The 19,008-nt window shown below is 37.2% G+C and overlaps 1 protein-coding gene across 1 annotated transcript in view; it reads left to right on the top strand.

Moving 5' to 3' along the window:
- The window catches only part of LOC126974462 (uncharacterized), a 304,322-nt gene that overhangs the window by 27,403 nt on the left and 257,911 nt on the right, over window positions 1-19,008 (top strand). The window contains exon 2 of the mRNA XM_050821967.1: window positions 10,465-10,707. Coding sequence (XP_050677924.1) covers window positions 10,465-10,707 — 243 coding nt within the window. The remainder of the gene's footprint in view (window positions 1-10,464; window positions 10,708-19,008) is intronic.

Raw genomic sequence — 19,008 nt, 5'->3', positions numbered from 1 at the left:
AACACCACGTTCTTTATAATCGATCAAAAGAATACCTTCAGTATCCCAAAAAATAGTCGCCATGATCTTTCCGGCCGATTGCGACACTTTAAATTTTTTTGGGGGTGGTGTGCCTTTTTTGTGCCACTGCATCGACTCCTGCTTTGACTCAGGCTCATAGTGGTGAACCCAAGTTTCATCACCGGTTACAATTCGGGCCATAATTTCTTCCCTAACTTCTCCACAGCGGTCCAAATACTCGCGGGAACAGTTGACGCGCTCACGTTTTTGCAGCGGCGTGAGCATTCTCGGGACCCACCTTGAACACACTTTACTCATGCCAAGATGTTGATGAAGAATATTTAAAATTGTGGTTTCTGATACTCCAACTGATGCTGCAAGTTGTTTCTTCTTCAACCTTCCGTCTTCCAATACAAGTTTTTCAACTTTTTCAATGATTTCCGGCGTAGTGGCCTCAATGGGCCGTCCAGGTCGAGGATCATCTTCAATTGACTCCCTTCCTTGCTTGAAAAGGCCGTGCCATTTGTAAATCATGGTTTTACCAGGAGCAGAGTCTCCGTAAACAGCTAACATCTCTTGCAAAATAGTTTGAGGCGTTTTTCCTTGTTTGGTGAGGAACTTTACGACGGCGCGATGTTCAATTTTCTCCATAGTGGCTAGTTTGTTCCCGATTTACTTGTTCACTCGTTTGTAACTCGAAAGCTAATGACCCAATTAGGCTAGAAATTGGCATATATAGTAATTATGAGTTACTCAAGTAGCGGCTACCTGGAGGAGCGACCTCACCCCCGCCAACCCCGCCATTCCGCGAACTTTTTGACCGCCCCTCGTACATAAAATATTCTGTACCAAATCTACGAGATAAATTTGTTAGCAAGGTAAATAATAAATATGTATTGGTATAGAATTGATGAAAGTGTTCATAAATAAACAATAAACAGATGAAGCAGTAAAAAGAAAACAATTGAATAAATTCAACGCCACTTTCGCAATGTTCTCACGATAAGCATCTTCAGCCATCGATGTGTTCAGTTTGTTGATTCGGGTTTTAAAATTCCCCTCGCGTCAGACATAAAAATGACTGTTAGCTTCCGATACTAATGTGTCGTTGTTAAGTGTTCGTAATGGTTCTTCATCCGCCATGGCCGCGTCAGTATATTTCATGTTGTTACTGCAGTTTGCATTTAATTATACCTTCTTGCAGCTTTCGTTAATAGTGATAATACTTCAAGCTGAGAAGCATTCGCGATAGGAGACCGCTAATCGTTGTAAATGTTTCTTACTCTCGCATTCAATTTACGAGGCTCATGTTAAAGACCATAAAACGACACATTTGTGCAAATTTTTCGTGTCCTCCCATCGGTATTTGCAATCAAGAGATTTCTTCGGGATAAAAAATATAAAATGTCCCAAGTGATAAAATAAATAGCTCACTTTTTCTTCTGATTTACAAAGCAACGACCGTTTGGTTTTTGCAATTTCGTGTGGATTTACGGTTAAGGATTTTCATTTTAAAATGTATATAAATAACTTTTTATGAGTTCAAATCGCCAATAATCCATTCCGAATCATTTGTCAGTTATATGAAGCCGTTATTCGTTTCAATCTTATTTTAGGACAATATTACCCGGTAAAAGTAAATTGTTGCGAGTATATTAAGTTGTTACAAAATTTTGCGAATCGGCTACCGGTGTCGATGCAACGGTATATTAACCAATAAAATTAAAAAGCTATAAAACACCAAGAGTACTACAATTCGTTCAAAATCACAGTTCGCTCGCCGCTGTGCACTGTCGTCGACTATATCGCGTGTTTCTGGTTTTCTTTCTTCCACGAATTGGTGTAGTGACGTTCAACTTGCGGTCTGTCAGCGGCTGAATTAAACTGGCTTGCAATTAAGGCCTGTTTACTGGGCATTAATTTTTGGTAATAAAAGATGAGCATGCTTAAAATGTTCGGTACACACGCGCTGGGATGCTCCGTGGGAAAAGCGGTGGCTTTGTACAGCATTGTACTTGCAATTAGCAGTTTTTTCGAGCGCCATCTCCCGATGCTCGCTTGGCAATGAAATGTCGCATCTCGTAATGCGCCGTCCCAAATATTTTCCATTAATTTGTGGCTGGGCCACATCTTATTGTAAATTAAAGTGCATTTTATTCCGACCACGACAGCCCGACGTCGCATTACAAGTTACAAATTTTGTATAACGTTTCGCCATCGCGCCGTGCTTATTCTCGCTAAATTTTATTCACATGTGAACGGATTGAGTGACGTTTTGCCGTTCGCTTTTTCCTCTCAATTGCATTTATTAATTAAATTATTTTTTTGTGGTACAAGAAAACGAATAAGTAAAATTTGTGCCGCATTTAACTACAGTAATTTTCATGGTATGCCATTGATTGTGGTCTGAATAAAGTATAAGATGAGAGAGATTTTGTGTTGTGAAAGTTTTGATTTTATTGATGATGAACTGTGCTGTCACATGAATGATCAATTGTATTAATAATTATAATCTACTATGTGCTTATATCAAAATAGTTATACCAGTGCTCCTTTGCACAGGATGCCGGCTAGATTATGTGTACCACAACGGCGCCTATTTTTGCCGTGAAGTAGTAATATGTAAGCATTATTGTGTTTCGGTCTGAAGGGCGCCGTAGCTAGTGAAATTACAGGCAAATGAGACTTTACATCTTATGTCTTAATGTCTTTGCCCGCTTGAAACTTTGTAATTTTTTCTAGGTCTGTAATGTTAGTCTATATATCAATCCTCCTTTTACAAATTATGGAAAGTCCTTCTTTATGTTGACTGCACATAACAAATAGATCTAAATAATGACGTAATTGTTGAGTGATCAACAAAAATTATTATATTATTTAGCCTTTGAATAACAACCAGAAGCGGTAAAGTGCAATCACGACTCCGGTCTTCATCCGTATTAAGTCGGGCATTATCAATGAACCATGATTCAATTAACAGAAGTGCGGCTATCGAGGAGCTTTTCGTGTTACACTTGCATTACGACTGGCTCTGTATCTATCCATTAGTAATATACAGCGGACAATCTAAGGCAAGTAGAATTCTCAGCAACATTAGTCGATAAATCATGCCATTTGCAAACTAATATTTTTTTATGACAGGGGTCAGACCAGCAGGATGTTCAGCAGATGGTAGTTGATTCGCCTGTTGATTCTTGAGAAACCGAAATATTCTTAACGACACTACAATTGCACTCGTCACCTTGAGACATAAGATGTTAAGTCTCATTTGGACAGTAATTTCACTAGCTACGGCGCCCTTCAGACCGAAATACAGTAATGCTTAGACACTGCTTCACGGCAGAAATAGGCGCCGTTGTTGAACCCATAATCTAGCATCCTGTGCATAAGAGCCTCACAATATCTATCTATCCAAACTAATAAATGTTTTATCTGAGTACCAGAACCCATTGATTATACTGACCAGAAAGCATCATAATGGGCCCTGTCAAGATGGAAGTCCTTAGTGAAATCAGGCTGTTAATCTGACACCGACTAGGTGCCGCCTCGTATTCGTCTGACGCAAGCAATATTCAACTACCTACTTAATACGTCGCACGCGCACCACACAAGTTCTTGAAATCGTCTGATAGTAATCACTCTTGACTTAACTGGATCGCTCGTATTTTTTTCGAGTTGTTTAATCGTTGAAAGGGAGCCGATCTGTCAGTCAGAAGGATTAATGAATTCTTTACATTATTTTTTTTAATTAGACTAGATAATGATATGTGTTACAGAAGTAATTAAGTACTGAGATAAAGAACAGTATTATACAGGTAGGTATTATATGAGGATTGCAGATTGATGCATCTAAACTATTTGTTATGATTTAAAGTGATCACTTCTGGGATTAATACACAAATGGAATTTGAGAACAAAATTTTATGAACGATGCGGGACTCGAACCCGCGACCTCTCCAACTTCCACGACTTTCCAACTGAGCCAACCGTTCGAGTGACGCATCGTTGATGAAATCTTGTATGCTTTGTTCAACTCCCTGGTTGGTTCATCTACTGTATTGTACTATATGTATGTACTTAATTACTATAGATATTACTTACTAATTTATATTTTTTTTGACTTACTCGCGTAAGGCATTTAGTAAATGACGTTTGAGTATTTTTGTGGCATCACTTTGTATATTATATTGTAATTGAAATTATTTGTAAATTTAATTGAAAATTAGAACTTGTAATACCATTCTGTTGTGAAAAGAGGAACCTTAGAGTTTCTTGCTCGTTCTTCTGTAAGGAAATCTGCCTTCTGAACGAGCTATATGAAAAAAATTACATATTTCAAGTGTTATGCAATTTAAAAAATATTATAAATAATTTTACAAATCTTTAACTTAACAAAATAAACAATAAGATTAACATAAAAATTAAGAAGAATAAGATTAATGGATTCAAACAGACATAGATCCAAACATGCCCAAAATATATTGTTTATATCAAATCTGTTCAAACCCATAAGTCCTACAATTTCGTTTATACGAGTTTTAATAGCTCTTTATGTAATAGGTAAATCATGTGGTAAAAGCATATATATCGCCCCACAAATGACTTACTTCCTCAACTTAGCCGAGTAGTAGGCATTATAAAGTTGTGTTTATTCCTGGTGTTAACATTATGGTTATGACAGTTTCTAGCAAATTCACTTATGTACATAGGCGTACATACATTACATTATCAAGAATATATTGAGAGGTAACAGTAACAGTCGAAATGTTTATTTCTCCAAATTTTTCTCTCAATGATTCTTTAAGCTTCTGGAGCATAAGGATGGTATTGATATCGGCAGCGTTGCCCCATAGGACATAATACTATGAAAATAACTAAACTAAACTAATAAAGTAAACTAGTCGCACCGTATCTACATCAATTAATTATCTTATCTATGACTTGAATAACTTTACATAGTCACTTTGAAATATATTACTCATATTCTGATGACCATATGTGACGCGAAATTTCCATTTATACATGTAAAAAGATGTCTAACATAAGCATTAGGTCGTTGGTTGGTTTCCTACAGAGCCTGAAGCTACGCTGTATGAGTCGACGTCTACAACAGCCAACAGATGTAGCCCTGGGCGTATGACCTGACCCAGCTAAGTGAATACCATTCAAGTTGTGTAATTCATTGTCAGATCATGCAGTTGAATGCCTGTTGACATGTGGCGTGTCTTACGTTTTTTCGATTTAAAATATGATAAACTCGAATCAATCTGCACATCTTGTGTATAAATAGGTGATGCTTTGGATAGCTTTTTACGTACTTTATGTTATGTATTATTTATAAAGTTTATTTTTATTACTTTTGAAGTAAAGTAGTAAGTTTCTTTAGGTGCGACTTAGGAGTAGTTTTTTATATATGGTGTGTGTTTTGTATAATAATGTGTTGTTCCAGGCTAGAAAGTGACCCTATAAAATAATGCAATACTCTGAAAAAACCTGCAACTTATAAATTATCCAAATTAAAAGATAGTCAAAATTACCAGCTATCGCCAACCCCTAGATCTCAACAAGTGCTTCCAAATAATAAAATCGAAAGAAATAGATCATAGATCAAGTGCAGTAATTTTTTTAATTGCACCTGTTAACACAGACACCGTGGACACAGATACATACAAGAGAAGGGCAAATGAGAATAATATAGGCAATTATGCAGTCCCTACCTCGTTATAATCTAAATAAATATAGCACTAGCACTGTTAAAGTTGATTTGGTTCCGTTATTTCTTAACCAAAATTCTATTAAAATTCAAATATTTTAATCAAAATAGCATGTGACATCACTTATTGAAAGTCAAAAAACTACCACCCAGTCCAAAACGAATGCCTCAGACCTGAGGCATTATTGAACACCCACTCATAAAATTTTTCCTTACACTTGATTTTTAATACCTACGCTTTGGAATAGGCAATCTTTTGCTTATTCCAAAGCTCAACTGCGACTAGTTAGATCCATTGTGCCTACCTTGCTAGAAAACCAATGTATGCCCCTGGGTCACCCTATGGTTTGTGATCACTCTTTGCAAAACACTCGCGTCCCAAACTCTTGTACATACCGTTTGCAATAAGAATATTTAAAGTGTCGGGTCAAATATCTCACGATAAGCTATCAGGTGAAGTCCATCATAAATTTGATGCCAATTAGTTGTTATTTAATTGTTTTTACACATTCACAAAGATACACTAAGTGACGCCGATATAATCACGCCTTCTGGTTTTTTATTGCGGTTGTAAATTTCTCCTCTCTCGGTGGTAATGACTTAATACAATTTATGTAAAGCAATATCTCGATTTGCTTGTTACGCTTTTTTACCTGTATGTAATGTGTATATAAATACCACAGTGTCTAAAGACGAAGGTTTTCAACCAGTGTCTTATTGCCAGTGATGACTTACGGTACGCAGATGTGGTCGCTAACGATGAGCCTGATGAGAAAGCTCATGGTCGCTGAGAGGGCAATGCAGAGGGCAGTCCTCGGAGTTTCCCTGATCCAATCGGAAATGAGGAGATCCGTAGAACCAAAGTCACTGCATAGCCCAAATGATTGCGAAACTGAAGTGACAGTGGGCAAGGCACATAGTTCGATGGACATATAGCCATTGGGGCAGTAATACGCACCGGAATACGCAGTGTTGGTAGACCCCCACAAGATGTACCGACGATCTGGTCAAGATCGCCGGAATACTATGGATGGAGATCGTCGTGGAGATCGTTAGGGGACGTCTTTTTCCAGCAGTGAACGTCTTCGGGCTAATAATGATGATATATATAATCGTTTGTGTGCTAGTACGATTCAACACACAGGGCTGACATCTCTGTCAAATACTAGAAAAAATACACTTGCATTGATTGGCGTTTCAGTGAGGCAATTCGATTCTCGATTATTATTCAATACTTTTCCAACATTGTTACATGACTGTATGATTTATTTCATCGCCAATGACTTACGAAATTTCGCGTTTTCTCCTCGCCAACTTGTCAAGGCCCGTGTTTGTTTTGCGAATATAAAAACTGTCAATCAAACCAATGGTAATTTTGTTAGTCAATCGCCGTTGCGCTTGTCACTTGTTAAATAATTTCGTGAACAGTAATTGCATTTAAGTATGTTATTAATTTTCCCGTTACAGACGACGCTAATGACTCAATATGATATTTCATTATCCGGACGCTTTTTAACTGGGATGATTTAAAGAAAGCCGGCGCTGATTGGTTTCTGTTTCGTACTAATTGAGATGCTAAAGATTTCTCGGGTGAAATTCTGGAGAAAAAGTTACGTTTACGTACTAAGTTACGTTTAAGTTAAGGTTGTCTTCTTATTAAGGTCTAATAGGATGACTTCAAAAGTGGATCAATTCTTAAAATAGAATTGATAATGTTAGAAAATTATAATATACACAATCTGATCTCCAAGGATTGTAACGATTACCTGAATCTGAATCTTTTATTCTTTAACCATTCTTGTCGTCTGTTATAAAAGAGCTAGCCAAGGTGTACAAACACTCGATTGAATCATTGCTGAAAAGTAAACGTACAGTTATCTTAGAGTTGTAAGGTGATGATGAATTAGGTCAGCGTCAATTAGGTTAGTCAGCAAACTCCAAAAGATATGAAATATCAGAAGATTCTCAAGAAGACTTTAATGCCCCGGACCAATTAGGTGTCACCACTGGACACGAAACCCAAGAAGAATATATGAAATCACAATCAAACAATTTTCTCAGTTTGAGGGGGACTTCAATGATATGAGTGCTTCGAGCTCTATACGCGTAAAGTACTTTTTAAAATGATTTATTATATTTTGTTGTCATAGCAAATTTTATTTCTTTTATGAAAAAATAGATACTATAATACCTTAAGATTGTATTTACATTTGAAACGACACATTTTTCGACCATTTTTATGCCTTTCACTTCGACATCGCATATCATGCTGAAGACGCTATATTGCTTAGTGAGGCAATTAGGCTCAATAAGTGGCTAGAAGGACAAATGTGAACATGGCCCTCGATACGCGTACTGATTTGTTCGTCCAAGAAAAATACACATAGATGCATTCAAAATGCTGCAGTCGTGGACCTGCTTCATACAGACAGAAGGAGCGTTGAGGCTTTTGGGGTGTGATGCTGGCAACGCATGTTACGCATCTCGTGAAAAGCTCTCAGGGTCGATGAAATCAAAAGGTCGAAAAGAGGGCCTTATCCGCTGACTGTGCACCCTGGATTGAAACCGTGATTAGCATATTAATTGGCGATAAATTGTTGATAGTAAATATTAATCGAAAGAGGCCACTCGTCGAATCCAACTCAGATGGGCAGAGTTCGGGAAGGTCCGCAAAATCTTCTCGTCCCAAATACCACAGTGTCTGAAGACGAAGGTTTTCAACCAGTGTTTGTTGCCAGTTATGACTTACGGTACGCAGACGTGGTCGCTAACTATGGGCCTTATGAGAAAGCTCATGGTCGCTCACAGGGCAATGGAGAGGGCTATGCACGGAGTTTCCCTACGAGATCGAATCAGAAATGAGGAGAACCGTTAGATACCAAAGTTACCGACATAGCCCACATGATTGCGAAACTGAAGTGGCAGTGGGCAGGGCACGTAGGTCGACGGACAGATGGCCGTTGGGGCAGTAAGGTCCTCGAATGGCGACCGCGTACCGGAAGACGCAGTGTTTGGTGAACACAAGATGAACTGACGATTAGGTCAAGAGCGCCGGAGTAGGTTGGATGAGGGCAGCGCAGGACCGATCGTCATGGCGGGAGAGGCCTTTGTCCAGCAGTGGACGTCTTACGGCTGAAATGATGAAAAATGTTGATGGTGAATAATAATTGGGACAATCTCGATGGCTCATTGCGCTTTAAGCGCGCGACTAGAGGAGTGGAAATATTAGAATAATAGATGTTATCTACCTGCATATTAAAATAAGACAAATAAGTGTTTTCTATAAATTAGTATCGTATTCTTGTTTCGGGAATCCAACTCATATTGACCGTTTTAACTTTCTCCACATTGTCTGAGATTTCGAGCATGTCGTCAATCATATAATTAAAGAACTAAGACCATTAACGTGCATTCGTTATCGCCAATATTGGGAATTTTGTGCAGACTTGGTGCGAAGGAAGTTTCCAGCTTATTGTCAAGAAATTAAGGCTTCTTTTTCCTTGTTATCAGTGCACGCTGACTGTCTGGAGGTGTAACAGATCTGCTAATTACCGTTTTATCATTAATCACATTATTGATCGATGACACATTACACAGAGTAGGTATACTGTACAGGTATGCAATTGCAGTATCTTATTATATTGGGAGAAAACAGGTAGCATTTTTAAATATGTTCAATATCTTTATACTCATAATTATTTAACTGTACGTGTATATGTCACTGAACTCATTCTAAACCGCTGCACCCGTTTTGATAAATGTTTTTGTGTGTAATTCAGTTTGTTCCTGGATCGTTTAGACTTTAGATTCGTAATTGGACCTAAGTTGGCGCTGGGATTACTTTTAATAAGTCTTACTTAGACTACATTAAATCTTAGAGTTATTCTACCTCAAATTGCTTAACCCCGCACTATGATCAGATTTACCTTTACATGCTATGTAAACAACTTTCCGAAAACTAATATTACTCTTTACAACTTATATCTGTCAAACATGAAGAATTTACATTAACTTGATTCAAAAACACGAAATCTGGCAAACAATATTAATTATCAATTGGCTCCTGGTCTATTTACGTTTCAATCTATATCAATGTTAGCTTTTGTTGTCAAGCAATAGAGTATAGATTAGGGCATTTGTGAGAAGTAAATTGGATTTGAGTGTGGGTGGCGGTTGTGGGAGTGATAATTCGTACTGCACACATGTAAAGTGCCGTGAGAGTGAATCGTTGCTCCCGAAAATGTGAGTTTACTTTGGAATTAGGGGGCGTGGGAGAGGTGAAAAGGTTAACGTTTTGTAACACAAACAGTAGCGTGATACAAAGTGAATTAGAAAAATTGCGATGACGCTAAGAACTTTCGGGTCAATCAGGAATTCAGAGATGCGGAAATGTATATAAAAATGAAACGTAATTGGCAGGGCTTATCACATCAGCTGTGATCGTTTCGTGACTTTTTGACATGAAAAACTCAATTATTTAATAGAAATATTAGATGCGTAATGACAATCTGTCTCAGAACAATAAGCTACTTTGACCAACTTCTAGTGTGTTTGGATATTTGCTCTATAGTTGCGTATGTGTGCGAATGATTGTGTTTATTTGACTTGTGCGTGTAGTAAAAACATCGAGAAGGGATGAGTGGCGACAGTGGTTTCCATAAAAATTATGCGTGATGATTGGCGGTATAGTGTAATCTAAGAAATCTTCGCATGTGTTTGTTGTTTTTCTAATGTTTCATGGTTATTTCCAGGCATACGAACTATCCACTCTAACCGGCACACAAGTGATGTTACTGGTCGCGTCGGAGACTGGCCACGTGTACACATTCGCGACCCGGAAACTACAGCCCATGATCACGTCGGACTCCGGCAAGCGGCTCATCCAGACGTGCCTTAACTCGCCCGACCCGCCCACCACCAGCGAGCAGCGCATGGCGGCTACTGGCTTCGAGGAGACCGAGCTTACCTATAACGTGGTCGACGACGATATGAAGGTGAGGCAACTGGCGTACGCCGGCTCCGCGCAGTACGGCATAGAGCACCACCCGGGCCTGGTGCCCTCGCCATTGCAGCAATACCACCAGCACCCGCCCTGTCCCTCGCCGGTATCCCTCAGCTCGATAGGGCAGCCCTACTCCCACGCGCATCTCTCTCACCCTCACATGTCACATCATCCGCAACGGTAGTTCAAATGGCACTCGACCCCGATATACTATTTAATTGGTACATCGATACATCGAGATATCGATCATCGATACATCGATTCCTATCGAGATAGTCACGTTCCAGGCTCGAATATTATTATAAGACAATTATGTAATCCTTTGTAAATAGATCTTGGGCCAGTATTGAGTTCGCGTCAGATTTCGAGAATTTCGATTGCAAGAACGGGTTTAGGTTGGTTTGTGAAATTTATTTTCGTGAAATTGTTTTTATGATAATCGCGAGTTTCTCATAAATGATTGTGAATTAAAACTGACAGGTTGAATCGGACGAAATTGAATAATTGTTGTTCGTTACATGGGCTACTGTCAATAAATAAATAACTCATTTCGTTGACGGGCGAAATAATCGATAATCATTTGAAGATATCGAGCGAGTTGGTGGTATTAGTTTCGATTTGTTTTGAATCGATTAAATCATTCATTCGAAACTACGAATTGATTATTTGATAGACGTGGAAGTGGTGTCGAAACTAATATGTCTGGTAGCGTATAATGTATTTAAAATCGTTTCTTAATTAACGATAAACCGGTTAATTGTAAGCTTCGGAAGTAGCGGTGCGTTCTATTGATTCTTTATGATGAATGAATCGGTCTTTCGTTCCGAGAGTAATCAATACAAGTCAAATATGGCTTAGGAGTGACGTGTTGCGCCGCCAATATAATATAGGATTAGACTCGAATGATACTTAGAATCACTCCTTTATACATTGCTCTTAAGTAATTGTACTTTAATTTTCTTAATACATTTATTGGTTTTCATAAATTATAAATATTGAAACTCACTATAAGTCATTTTGATAATTGATGCAATATTTTTGAAAATATATATTCGATTAATTCTGTATATACATAAATTAGTACTAGTGAAGGGAAATATTATGTAATTTCGTGATATAATGATAATAATTTTACACAAAGGGAGTTATATTTTTTATATTTAACAAATCTTTCGACTGCGCATTTACAAATATTATACTATAATAGGAGTCTAGGTACAATCACATGAGTCTTATGCTTGACTGTCAGTTGTTAATATAAAAAATAAGAGTATACATTTTGAGCAGGGTTTAAGTAATTCATAACAACAATTTGCGTACAAATTAAAAGCAGGTGTTTGAAACAAGAGGGCTGTTCCAATTATTAAGAAACTCCGCACCTGAGGCTTACGTTCTAACACACACTATCCGTATTATCAATATAATAAATTGAAAAGTACTCATAGCATTTTACATAAATTGTTCTGTCAAATTTGATGTTACGCTGTGCTATCAATTTTGACATGGAATTTTCGTATTAAGCCTAGAGTTACAAATTTAAAAGAATTACGATCATCCTTCTCTTCATTGAAGTGAAATTTAACATCAATAAGTTAGACTTTGTGCGAAAAAGTAAATTCCGAATAGCCTTCTTGTTTACGAAATCCTTGTTCGGTAATGCGAACACATTTAAGTGATTTATTTGTACGGTTGAAAATATTCGTAGTTCTATATACCAAAAAGTGTTTCTGGCAGCGGTGTATGATCCGAAGGAAACTCGATCGAACGAAAGCTGAAAATAAAATTGTACTGCGATTGACAAACTTTAGTACTTTTACCTGTTGCAAATAGTTTAATACTTTTTAATCATACCTTATTTATTGGTCGGTCTGTGTTGCGTGTCCGGTCCGGCCGCCTTGATTGCATTGGACTACTAATTCATGATTTGCATTCTGTTTTCATAACAAGCGGCGCCCACTGTGGCCTCGACCTTACAGTAGTCAGATATGATGAAACAGTAGACCGAGACATTTAACAACTATTTGCGAAGTTGTTGAATCTTTATTGTATTCAGAAGTCACAGATTCTTGGTCTTGTCTTTTAGTGATAAAACAACTTTGACCAAAAATTTAAGTCAAAAGTTATCCAAATGTTCTCTAATGACGACCAATTTTGATGCGAGCTTCAATACACGTATATAAAAGTATGTCATATGATACGTTCTTCTAGTAAAAACTTATTGTTTTTGTTTATTTGCTGGTTAATTTGATTCTACTGTTTTCTACAAACAGGAAATAATTTAAGGCATTCCAAATAGATTGTTAGTTATTGTGTCAATATAGAATTTATTGCAAAATTTCTGATTAAATTGTAGCAAGATATAGTAAATGTCTACCAAATTTATATTGCAGTAAAAGGGTAAAAATGTTGCGCAAACAATTACTTCGGTGTATTTATTTTAATCGTATCTAGGCTCTGTAAATTTTTAATTATCTAAAAACCAGATTACTTTGGGAGAAATATAAACAGTATTATTTTGAATGTTGGCACTAAATGATATAATTCAACTGTTAAGATCTTTGAATTCCGTTTATATTAAGCACATGGTTATAGGAAGTTATAACAGTGCAGTTTATAACAGTCATTTTCCGGTTGCCTCATAAAGTGCAGCAGATTTTGTGCATGTTTCAGCTACGAAACTCGGTCAGCAACGCTTGAGAACAGATCTCCTAATCTTACCTTCGCAGTATTTCGTAACTACACTTGAGATTTCACTTTCAGTATTAAATAGTTTGAGATTAAAGTTTCGGATCACGTACAGTGCGACGTAAAAAGTTGTTTTCAATGTACGATATAGACGCGGCGTTTTTATACAGACCATAGTCTTGGTGTCGTGGCATAAATGAAACGTAGACGGAGTGAAGAACAATCCGAACGCGTTAAGTTCGTAAAGTTTAACGCATTGATTGATGATTAAGTCAAGTCTAGACGTTCTTAGACACGTCTGCAATTTATTTTGTTCAGAAATTTACTTAGTTTGCATTTCTGCTTCGTAGAGAGTTATATTGAAACTTTTTGTACGACAATTTGAAATTATTTTACCTGTCCCTTTTCCCCAGATCGTCGAAAACAGTGGTGAGCCAAATATTAAATCAAAATACATTTTTCTATACGAGCACATGGTCAGGTTAATATTAAGTGGCATTACCCGCCCATTACATTGACAACGTGGTGGAAGTCGTGACGCATCATAAAATAACTTAGAAAATAGGAGATCCAGATGCGATACGAACCTGATCAAAACTTATTTACACCTCCATCCCTCAAACTAGAAAGCAAACTGCACTGGATGGATTCTGCATATCCAGTAATCTCTATTGCAAATACTAACTCTCTAGCTGTTGATAATATTCGATTCCATTTAGTATTGTTGTGGCGATCTATCTATTAAACGTCAGTCTAGCTAGCGCACCGCCGAGTTGGCGACAGTGAGTCACGCTGATGCATATTCCACATGACTCGCCCGAGACACGAGCCGACTCCACAGATCGCTTGCTAATTGCTCGTTAGGCTCTCACCTAGCTTAATCAACTTATCAATACCATTGTTTTGATAAACGCCCCTGCAATTTGTGTTGACTCATCGCATTGTGAGCCCTAATTGCTTGCATGTAAGCCAGCTTGTGCTATATATATATAGCTAATTTGACTAATAGATGCCTTGTAATCGTCACCGCGTGAGCTTTGAGGATTACAGTCTCATTGGTTCCTGTGTTGCTCTGTGTCTCAGCACTGTTAATGAACCCGGCCATTGTTCAACTTTTTGTTGTCTTATCTTGATTCAGCATTGTATGGGCATTATTAAAGTCAAACATACCGTGTCATTCAGTACTTACTATGAGATCGAATGGTAATCATAGTTGGATTAAAGGTCGTCGGAGAATTCATATCTTCACAGTCTTAATGTGTTTTAAATGAATACAAGACTCAGTTTTACGCAATGAAGCCCTTTTCTTCATAAATGACTGTCCTTTTATGAAAAAATTATCCTAAACTTCTTCTATGAGAAACTTAAACGAGTTTTGTTTGAGGCACAATCACGGAAAACCTATTGAAAGTATCTGAATGGGTCTGTAACCTTTCGATACGGATTTTTTCTTGTTTATAAGTTAGTTGATTTTATTAAGTAAGTTATTTTAAGAAATTTTTTTCTTATGCTGCAAGATTTAACCACAGCGAATTGTGGGAAGGTTTAGCTATATCTACAGGCTACAGGACATAATAAGAAGATAAACAACGTTTATCTTATTTACAGTTCTGTGATTCGTAAATATTGCCTTAATAAAGAGACGGATTTTAATTAATTTATTGTTCGACGCGTGAACGCATCGATGGCGCTGGTCGCTTTAATTGTTTGATGTTTGCGAAATTTTTAATAAAGGATCGGCGATGCTGTGTAATTTGTGAGCCGTCGACCACCCGGATAAAAGACAAATGTCCAATAATAATCGCCGATAATCGATCCGCCTCTACAGTGTTTACTGAAAGTGAAATGTTTACATGGAAGGGCTGCTAATTTTAAACGCACATTTCCTTTTAATCAAATATACATTTCTATTATTTAGTATTTTATGTATTAGTATGAATATTCCTTTCACCGAGTAGATAGCCAAGAATGGATTTTACTAAACCCACTCGCAAGAGCTTTTTTTTAATTATGAACAGTACTACGTCTGTCGTGCAAATTCGCAAATCTCTTAAAGTTCTTTACCGAAACTCTTTTGTTTTGAAATTTTAACACAATAATGCATTAATACTGGAATATCTTTATTGATAATCAATTTATGCGCGAGGCAAAGTGAAGCATGGCCGGGTTTAACAAATAGGTAGAACAAGATATTTAATCAATTACTACAATTTCCAAATTTATCGCAGTTTGGTAAAAATTTACCCAATGGAAGCCACTACAGAAAAAGCCTAAGGTTTGCAATTGGCTAGATTTGAGAAAGTAAAGAAATAGTTTGTATTTTTTATTAGATGACATTTGACTAATATGTTTATTAGTAAATAATGAACAAAAAGATTCACCGTTTATATGTATTATTTAAATTTGAACAAATGATCCGGTCAATTTAGACATTCGAAGGTGCATAAATTCCCAACAAGCTGAAATTATTCAAAATAAAATTTTAAGTAGGGGTACCCCATCATTGCCGTGTATGGAAAAATTTTACTCAAGTTCGCAACAGTCAAAAAAATTAGGTTTTCGCGATTTTCAGCAAAACGGTAACTTATCATAAAATTATCTGTAAAAAATGCATCAATACTTTGTTATGATGTTAGTTCTCGTTGAAAACAACTTTTGGGGTTTTCTTGTTGTTGTTATTTATAATTTCTTGAATAACGGCGGTATTGTAACCTTTAACAACAAAATTTATTTTCCTAGTTTTGCTAATAAAATGTAAACTGTTGCTTGTATAGAATATTAAGTATGTATGTTACGTTCTTTTGACAATGTTAGCCGAATAAATTGAACAAGCAAGTTACAATGGCGGAACCGTCGATCGTTACGACGGCGAATGTAAAGTCCACTCGCATCACGGGTCGCCAGCTTGTCAACATCAACATTCAGCTTCACGGCAATTGATTGCTTTTTGAATACTTTTTATAGTCTCCTCTTGCTTTATCTTGAATGCAAATTAATCTGATTTTATTTGTGCTGATTTTAAATATTTTATTATAAGGGTCAATAGTGTGGGTAGAATCATATTTTTGATGACTCCATTGTTTAATCGTAATTGCATCAGTATTTTATATTTAAATGAAAATGTAAATAGGAGACATGGCGACATGTCACATCCAAGAATTCAGTGGCTAGTAATCAGAAACACAATTACCCAGCTCGTACCGGTCAAAATTCCACTCACATCTGCGTTACCGCAATCCTAATGATGTGCAGCGGAGGTCCTTCTTTGTATGCACTGCAGGCTTCATCAGTTTTGTATGCGCGGCGTCTCTCTGCTATCCCGTGCCCATCGGATCCGAACACTTCCGCGACCCACACTCCTGATTGCTCTAATTGAAATTTATTCACCAGCACGAAGACGCGCCCCGATTCCCCAATGCTGGTAATCCATTAGATTAATGAGTCGTGCGACTATTGTCCTCGCTTGTTCAATTATGTATGCGTCTGCGTTTATGCGGTCTCGTTTACTCGATTGACGCTGAACATTTCTCATCCATTATACCAGTATATTTAGTTGCGCAGCAGCAGGATGGGACTGTCTTCGCTATTTCAATAATTGGGTAGCCGATAGCTTGTCTTTCTGAATATCTAACTCTGAAACATAGATCTGATCTTAATTACATTTTATATTACGTATATGTTTCTTTTTTAAATTTCAATCCTTTCCAATTAGTTAATGATAAAATATACAAACTGAAGATGATATAATCCAGCGATTGCATAGTTGATTTTATTTCCATACTGGGTCAAATAGCAAATGTAAAACATTTATTGGCAGTAATAGTCGTAATGAGTGTAAGTCGGACGCTGCGTGGATGCTCGATTGATTCGCCGAATCCGTGTCGGCCCACTTCCTAAAACTAGACTGGGAGACGCACATGGTTAAAATTAGGTCCGCCGGGAATAGCGAGAACTGGTGCGTGCCGCTACACGCGGATATTGTTACAACATTCAACATTCCTGTTATACTAGTTGGATGCTATAAAAGAGGGGAATCATGTCTTTCAATTGGACACTATCAATCTTTTGTGGAGTTTAAATATTCAGTTACCCTAAATATAAATGCACAATTATAGATATACTTTAACCGTTATTTAAAATATACATGGAAAGTTATTTTAAATGAATAAAGTAGTTGAAAAAATCGTGTTATGTTTTGCCGACGAAATCGCAGCGAAATATCTAATGCAAAATATGGAAAAATGTTGTAGAGCTTATTCAATAATGTGGAACACACACAATGTATCACAAGCACTGAAGACAAGTCAGATACAAAACCCCACTGGCATACATAATGAATGATGAAATAATTTCTCCATGTCAAGCCGATATAAAGAAGCATGACGTTGGATCTTTTAAAAAATTATTGTTCCAAAACGCAAACAATGTTTACCTCTGTCATCGGGAGAATATACAAGTTATCGGTCATCCTTTTGTATCGCGATCTCGACGCGTCTCACCCCGAGACGAGCGAGCGCATTTGTTCCTTTTACAACGCCGCTTTCGTTAACAACGTCTTTACTTTTCATAGTTGAGTGGGATTGGATACTGTTTTGCGGTGTATTATCGTTTAGCTAGGTTCGGGTGACCGTTACCTCGTGGGAACTAGCTGGAACTAGTCGATGCTTTGTTAGGTCGATTGTCCACTTCTAGATGGCCCGATAGCCCGGCTAGCGTTCACTTGACGACAGCTATGGGAATACTGCGGGACTTATCGCCGAATTCATCTATTCTTTGACTCAGACAGTAGTAGATTCCGTTGTGGCATTGATTCTCAATCAATCTTGTTCTAGGTGTCAATTCAGAAAACATTCATAATGACTTCTTAAATATAGTGAAGCCTATATTTTACAAATACGATCCTGTTTTCAATGTTATACTACGTTTATAAATCTTCCTATTGATCAAAGTTAGTTTAAAAAATATTCATTGAATGAACCCGTTGGACTGGTTGATATAAATACAAAGTTGTTTACAATTTAGTAATATTCATTGCTATAATTAAGGCAATTTATATTGTAGATGATTCACCTTGCAATACACTCACGAACACAGCAATATGACCCTAAGACGCGTTTTGGAACTTTGTTTCTAAACAGCGATTTTACACTTCGATGTCAATTGTCCTGTATATGGAATCCACGTGAACATTTATGGCAGCGTCAAACAAGTCGACGTCTAGTTTCCATGTCCCCGAACCACCTTACGTCTTCTCAATTCTAATATATTCCGCATGCGTTTGAGCTAACTCGAAGGTTATTCAGATTTGAAAACAAACCTTTCGGAGTGAATACGTTAACATCCATCATATTTTTTCTATTGACCTGTAGAGAGCTTGCACAAACAAAGAGCTTTCAAATGTTAATCCTTGGAACGTGCCGGGAATTGGTTCCGTCGCTAAACACGTGGGAACTTTGAACACATATTAGGCTTTTCCAAATTGCTTTACCTTCAGAACTGTCTGTCAATGCTTTTGTTTGATTAACTCCGAAACTTTTAATTCTACTTCTTTAATCAGTAGGTCAGTTACGTAAGTACCTATATTAATGTAAATGAATAGTAATTTTAT

Source organism: Leptidea sinapis, chromosome 32 (genome assembly GCF_905404315.1).
Source record: "Leptidea sinapis chromosome 32, ilLepSina1.1, whole genome shotgun sequence".
NCBI classification, from domain to species: Eukaryota; Metazoa; Arthropoda; class Insecta; order Lepidoptera; family Pieridae; genus Leptidea; species Leptidea sinapis.
This window is presented reverse-complemented; position numbering and strand designations above follow the sequence as displayed.